At 37.0% G+C, this 7,556-nt stretch overlaps 1 protein-coding gene across 1 annotated transcript in view; it reads left to right on the top strand.

Annotated features, from left to right (window-relative positions):
- LOC107572544 (DIS3-like exonuclease 2) overlaps positions 1–7,442 on the top strand; it is a 9,583-nt gene extending 2,141 nt beyond the window's left edge. Inside the window, exons 4-7 of the mRNA XM_016258965.1 lie at positions 843–973; positions 1,215–1,319; positions 5,128–5,232; positions 7,162–7,442. Of these exons, the coding sequence (XP_016114451.1) occupies positions 843–973; positions 1,215–1,319; positions 5,128–5,232; positions 7,162–7,260 (440 nt within the window). The 3' untranslated portion in view covers positions 7,261–7,442. The remainder of the gene's footprint in view (positions 1–842; positions 974–1,214; positions 1,320–5,127; positions 5,233–7,161) is intronic.
- Positions 7,443–7,556: the final 114 nt, after the last annotated feature.

Below are 7,556 nucleotides of genomic sequence, written 5' to 3'. Positions count from 1 at the left end.
AAAATTGTGAATCGAATCGTGAGTTGAGTGAATCGTTACATCCCTAGTAGTTGACTCTGCTCCAGCTCCACTAGGGGTTTTCAATGTCCTGCTGCCTGTTCTCTAGTGAGATCCATACTACACATCCACTATGCAACACTTCCACACTCTGGACTGGAATACTCTGAATGGAGTCAACACTGTGAACACAGTTTAGCATGTGCAGAATGATGATAATGAGGATGTGACTTTTGTTGACTTAAGTTTGTGTTTTAGATTATTATTGTGCTGAAATTCCTTAATGGAGGCCCCCAGATTTTGTGCTTGAATGGTCTGGTATTTGGCATGATACATGACTCCTATCTTGAATACTTCCCTAGTCCTAACTGAAGAGAAGCAGCTCTTTGGAATGTCATTATGGTGCCCCATTGTATCCACTTGTTGATAGTGGCCTTCATAGTATTCCATGGCACATCTAATGTATTGGAAATACATTTATACCCTTGTCCTATTTAGTACCACTTCACATCTGCACCTTCACCTTCACCCCCAACACATCTTTGTGGGCCATGGCTTCAGCAATAAACAAAGAAAGATAGCTTGAATTTACATGAACAGGACTACTTCTAGTGGTAGTTTTAACTTCCAGTCATCAGTCTGCTGAAATGAAGTGGCGGTGAGGAGGTGTGCTCAAATCAAGCTCTGTCCTCTATTTTTATTGTGTTTTTTTTAATTCAATATTCGATTTAGTTCATAAAAACATTACAACTGGTTGCAACTTCCAGATCATACAGACTTTAAGTTCATTGCTTAGTAATAGTTTTATCTGAAGCCTCATATTCATTGTATCTGTGCTGTTACAGACTGTGGACCACCATTGAGTCTCTCAATAGAGGAAGTACACAAACTGGCATCCCACTCCAATGACAGGAAGACTGCTTCAAAGAGAGTCCAGGAGTTGAGCTCTGAACTTTTCTTTGCTGTCTTTGTTAAGGTACGTATCATAGAAAAAAGATCAGGTTTTATTTGTCATTTGAACAGCTTGCACATAGGGTAAAAATCTTCTGTATGTGTAAATATTACCGTTATAAAATAAACTTACAAAATACATTTTGCCCTTGATCATGTGAGCATAGTTGTTGTTGATTTTCCAAATGTTGTTGAACTGCCAAGGCCAAAATTATGTTGGTTAACACAGCTAAACCATTTATTCATGAATGTGATGATGCTGGTAGGAGTGTGGTCCTTTGGATTCAGAAGCTATGGTCGTGGGAGTTCTAGACCAGTCCTTTGATGTGCTTGTGCTTCGCTACGGAGTGCAGAAACGAATCTACTGTAATGTATGTATGACTGTATTCAACTTCTGTTTGTTTTCATAGCTTATCGTTATTTATTATTATTTAGAAATGGTAAAACGTATTTCACAATAGAAATAAAAATGTTGAAAAAATACATTGGTGCCATACATATTGTCCCCATACAGTGGGGAACATATTTATTTGATCCCCTGCTGATTTTGTAAGTTTGCCCACTTACAAAGAAATGAAGGGTCTGTAATTTTTATGGTAGGTTTATTTTAACAGATAGAGACCGAATATCGACCAAAAAATCCAGAAAAAAAAACATTATATAAAGGTTAGATATTGATTTGTATTTCAGTGAGTGAAATAAGTATTTGATCCCCTACCAACCAGCAAGAATTCTGGCTCCCACAGATTGGTTATGTGCCCATGTGGAACACCGATTAGTCCTACCACTTTAAGAAGTTACTCCTAAATGCCAGCTCGTTAGGTGTATAAGACACCTGTCCACACAATCTGAATCTTCCATTCCAACCTCTCCCACCACCATGGGCAAGACCAAAGAGCTGTCAAAGGATGTCAGAGACAAGATTGTAGATCTGCACAAGGCTTGAATGGGCTACAAGACCATCAGCAAGAAGCTTGGTGAGAAGGTGACAACTGTTGGTGCGATTATTCAGAAATGGAAGAAATGCAGAACAACCATAAATCGGCCTTGATCTGGAGGTCAGTGCAAAATCTCATAGTCAGAAATGCTGACTATGACCCCAAGAACACCATCCCTACAGTCAAGCACGGAGGTGGAAACATTATGCTTTGGGGCTGTTTTTCTAAGGGTACAGGACGACTTCACCGCATTGAGGGGCAAATGGACAGGGCCACGTACTGTAAAATCTTGGACAAGAACCTCCTTCCCTCAGCCAGAACACTGAAGATGGGTCATGGATGATTCCAGCATGACAATGACTCGAAACATACCGCCAAGGCAACAAAGGAGTGGCTCAAGAAGAAGCACATTAAGGTCACGGAGCGGCCTAGCCAGTCTCCAGACCTCAATCCTATAGAAAATCTGTGGAGGGAGCTGAAACTTTGAGTTGCCAAACGACAGCCAAGAAACCTTAAGGATTTAGAGAGGATCTGTAAATAGGAGTGGCTCAAAATCCCTCCTGAGATGTATGCAAACCTGGTGACCAACTACAAAAAACGTCTTACCTCTGTGCTTGCCAACAAGGGCTTCTGCACCAAGTACGAAGTCATTTTTTGCTTGTGGATCAAATACTTATTTCACTCACTGAAATGCAAATCAATTTCTAACCTTTATATAATGTTTTTTCTGGATTTTTTTGGTTGGTATTCTGTCTCTGTGTTAAAATAAACCTACCATAAAAATTACAGACCCTTCATTTCTTTGTAAGTGGGCAAACTTACAAAATCAGCAGGGGATCAAATAAATATTTTCCCCACTGTATTTGACCATAATAGTAAATGACATTTTTAAGCACCAACTTTTCTTGCAGTACCTGTAAGTGGTTCCTTGTGTATCTATCGCAACATGCTATAGCATGCTAAAACAGGCTTGCAATGTGCTAAAATATGCTAGCAACTAGGGATGTTCATTTTTTTCCCCCTTACCGACAACTGACGCTTGTTAACAGATAATTAACTGACAAGATTGGAGTGCTAAATTAATGTCTTAATGTTTCGATCATTTTAACATATTAAATGTTAAAACATATTAAAAACTAAAATATTAGTGTTTTTATTAGTGCTGCCTCTGACTAAAGATTTTTCTAGTTGACTAATAGTCGTTCATGTAAGTCATTAGTCATCTATTTGTACATTTATATTAATTTAATTACTTATTAAAATATAATTAGGAGGCCTTTAATATATAGCCTATTCCACACTCAGATGCATGCATAAAGCTTAACACAAAGCACCCGCAAAAGTAATGACTTTGAATGTGTCAGAAAAAAATAGCAAGGAGATTATTATTATTATTATTATTATAAATAATTATAATTATTTATTAATTAAACTAGTGTTTTTTGAGACTGTGTCTGCTACAAAGATGAAGCTGACAATGCTGACTCGCCATCTCCGCAGTATAGTGGATGAACTTTCAGAAATTCACCTTTAATACGAATTACATAATGAAAGAGTTTTTGTTTTGAATTTGTTCATTTAAAAGTACACATTTTTAGCTTTCTGTAGATGTTTCTCATGTCTGTGAATCAAGTTGTTTATAGGCTATATGCTGAGTTTCGGTTCGTTTTTGTGGCATGCTCCACTTCACAGAGACCAAGACGGCAGAAAGTGCATCCTGTTCTTTATTTTACAAAAGCACAATGTTTTATTGATATTGTGAGTGTACACAAACACAGACACTTTACTGTTTCGAATGATGTATTATTCTTCACCTGCATGAGCAAAAATAACAGTGTATTTTGTTTCCACTGTTATCAGGAAACAATGCCAGTGAATGCCAGCCTTCATGTCAAGCAGTAAACGTGCTAATAGCTTCCACACTCCACACAAACACTTGGCTTTGTGGGGTTTCAAATTTAAGAATCTGTCTTAGATCTACTGATCCTATATCCTGACATACAATCACCTGAAAAACTAAGGTGAAATACATTGTATTTAGCGTTTATGGTAAAGATGATGACATCAGAAGAACGATTCTGTTGAACAAAGTTTGTTTATTTATATCTGTATCAGCAGCAGCGTAGCAGATCTATTCCGTCAAGACCAAGTACATTAACATTATCATGTACATTACCATGCAAATCACTCAGAGTTGTCATGACAGAAATCAAGTTTACATTCACTTCACACACTCATTATTGCGTAGTGACTTTAGAGGTTTATATATAATATCGCACTGATCCCCTGACTCACCTGTTACCCAGCAAACATGAGGAGTGATTGAACCAGCCTCAGCCGAATATTATTTGCCAAATTATTTGTTATTCTTTTGAAGCTATTATCCGTGCCTTTCAGAATAAGGTATTTGGCTTCAGTCACACCCCTAGTCATCACCCAGGTGCATTGTCTCCATTCCTAAGCACTGCCCCCTAAATGTATATAAACTACAATGTATCACTGCCTTAGTTAGACTTTTGATGACTGCAGTGTTTCGAAACAGTGCGTTCTCAATAAAGAACTCTGCCGAAGATACCCAAGAGTCTCCTGGTCTGTGCTTCTGAGTTTCTAACAGCATCTAATAGTGCATATGTATCCAAGTCAACGTTAGAGCGAGTGGCCATGTGAAGTTGCTATTACTTAAATGTTTCACTTTCAAATAATAAACCATATTTGAGGTTGGTGAATAAGCAAACTTTTGGATTTCCTGGCGATATACTGTAATTACCTCAAGGACCATCTGTTAGCTATCTATCTGTCATGGACCATTTTGTTTCTGCAACTAACAGACTAATAAAATTTTAGTCATCTAAGCCTTTTCCCAATGTTTAGTTGATTATTTGGGGGGTGCAGCCCTAGTTATTTCTATTCATTGTTACAGTTTGTATCTTCCAGTATTTATATTCATTGTTAGTTTGAATCTTCCAAAAATATGTTAGAGATATGTAAGATAGGAGCATTTACTTTCTGTCGACATGCTGTCATGTTATTTTTAGATTAATATCATTCCTTATACCAAGTTGCTTGAACTGTATCCCCTAGGTTACGAAGACCATTTTAACTCCTCTGAATGTAATAAGGCGTTAAACTGAGCTCAGAAAAGGAAACCAGCACAATATAAATGGCAACAACAGATGAAACATTCATTGCTTTTTAATAATGCATGACATAATGAATAATAAATGTTGTCTTTCTCCTAAAGTCATTAGAGGGACTAAAGGCAGTCCACTTCCATAAAGTGGGAAAGAAACCAGAGATGACGCTTGTTTGGGAACAAGGTGACCCCAGCAAAGAGTCCACACAACAGGTGTACTACTCCAAGCAGATCTCTGTTTGCTAAAATCATGTTTTCTCAATTTCTGATACATTGGCTTATGAGTATAGTTAGAATTTCAATGTTTTTAGTTTCTAAATGTTGAAACAATTTAATCCTGATTATGTTTTTACATTTATAACTAAAACAGCACATTAGCAGATCAGCAAACCACATAACAATGTTCTTGAACCACTCCAAAGATATTTACCACTAAACCACACCTAGTAACCACATACCAATGCATAAAAACACAGAGTGCCCTATTAACCGCATAGCAACACCCAAGTAACTGTCTGGGACACACTACCAGCTGCATACAAACATGCTTAAAACCAGGGTTTGAACTTAACTTTTTCACTCTCAAGCCAATTTGGCTACAAAATTTTTGTTACAGGTTATTCATAACTTCTACTAGCCAAAAGAAAAATTACTGAAATAAACCAACACCTTTGGCTGTCCACACTGGATGTGACAAAAGCAGGCATTGCAATTTGCAAATCACAGTCCTAAATAGAACGAGGCATCAGTTTACTTTAAGGGATTTGTCGTGTCGCACCGTATCCAGTGTAGACAGCATCACTGATCGTAATGGGTTTTATTGTTCTATTTTGTCGCACCGGTTGCATCCGGTGTAGTAGACAAGGTTTGATTCTAAAGTCATTTTTCCACTCTGTTATTGCTTAAATGCAAAGGGAACCAGTGTGCCCGCCATGCCATTATTTGTTGGGTATGTTCAAGTAAGCTAGATATGCGCAGATGCTGCGCAATTAGGCTGTATGTAATATATTATGTTGACTTACAAGTTCCGTATCTGTGCTAAATCAGCACAGATTTGGCTTAAATGAACTTGCCCAAGAAATTGAGTGAACATTATTTACGTAAAGTAACCCACCAAATTGGCTAGTGATTTGACCGCATCACCCGCCAGAGCTGATTTTTACCTGTATTTGGTGGGTTAGTGGGTGTTGATTTCAAACCCTGCTTAAAACCATTCAGAACATAGCAACATTTTAGCATTTAAACATAGCATTTTTATTTTATTTTATTTTGCTTAGCTCATGTGTAAAAATATATTTTTCTTTTCTTTTTCTTTTCTAACAATTAGAAGCTCATTTGGAACAGGTTGTTTGTCAGATTTATTATTTATTGTTACAAATGTTTTTACTTAAAGGGGTCATATGATGCTGCTAAAAAGAACATTATTTTGTGTATTTGGTGTAATGAAATGTATTTATGACTTCGTTTCAAAAAACACATTATTTTCCACATACTGTACATTATTGTTTCTCCTCTATGCCCCGCCTTTCTGAAAGCTGTGATTGGCCAGCTATCCAGTGCGTTGTGTCTGTGAGTCAGAACAGCCGGCATTGTAGTCTACTCTTCCAGGATCAGGAAACGGTCCTCCATAAAATGTGCTGCACACATCTGAATATTTGGGTTGAAGTGTTCTGGAACAGTGTTGTAAATACAACTGCAAATCTTCACACATAGTGATGTAGATATATGGGGGCGTTAGAACGAGCCGTTTTAGGTAGGTGTGGCTGACTCTTAACTTTTATAAAGAATATCTCTTTGGATTTGAGACTTTAGTCTTTGCAACTTTACAGATCTTCTTTATGCACTTGTAACACTCCGAAGAGAAAGGAAGAATTGAAATCGCATCATATGACCCCTTTAATATGAATTTAAAAGTTTTGTTTTTTTTAACTATAAATTTGAATCCAATTTAGTGTTACCAGTGGTTCATGGGGTTGAGGCAGAAATCTAAAATCTTGCCTAGGGCAACAACATAATCTGTGCCCATCCTAGAACAACATCCTAGAAACTGCATATCAATTCCTTACCTGCTTTTTAGAACATCCCAGAAACCACATACATTGTTATATCTGCAGTGGATAATGGTGTTGTCCTCTTCTGCAGGAGATTTCCATCTTCACCCTGTTGGATGTTCAGCTGAAGGCAGATGGAGCTCCTATGAAATACAGTGCTGTGCTCAAGAGACCCTCAGCATTCGTATGAATTTCATTGTTATTTTCTTTATTATTATTATTATTTTTGCTTGCAGATTTCTTAACCAAACAGAGGTATCAATAGTAAGGCTGCTCCTTTGCACCAATATAATATGAACTTGGTTTTGTATAATTTTATTTTTGATTTTGTCCTGAAATCTTTGTTGCAGACTTCTTTTAAGTTAGGAATGTTAAGTGTTCAAGTTTATGAATGCATCTATGCATGTATGTATGTGTGTATATATATATATATATATATATATATATATCTATATGTCTTTGTCTATGTCTTTTAGTACCGCTTTA

Source organism: Sinocyclocheilus grahami, unplaced genomic scaffold (assembly GCF_001515645.1).
Source record: "Sinocyclocheilus grahami isolate Dianchi unplaced genomic scaffold, SAMN03320097.WGS_v1.1 scaffold1771.1, whole genome shotgun sequence".
In the NCBI taxonomy this organism is placed as follows: Eukaryota; Metazoa; Chordata; class Actinopteri; order Cypriniformes; family Cyprinidae; genus Sinocyclocheilus; species Sinocyclocheilus grahami.
Note: the sequence above shows the minus strand (reverse complement) of the source record. Positions and strands in the feature narration are given on the sequence as shown.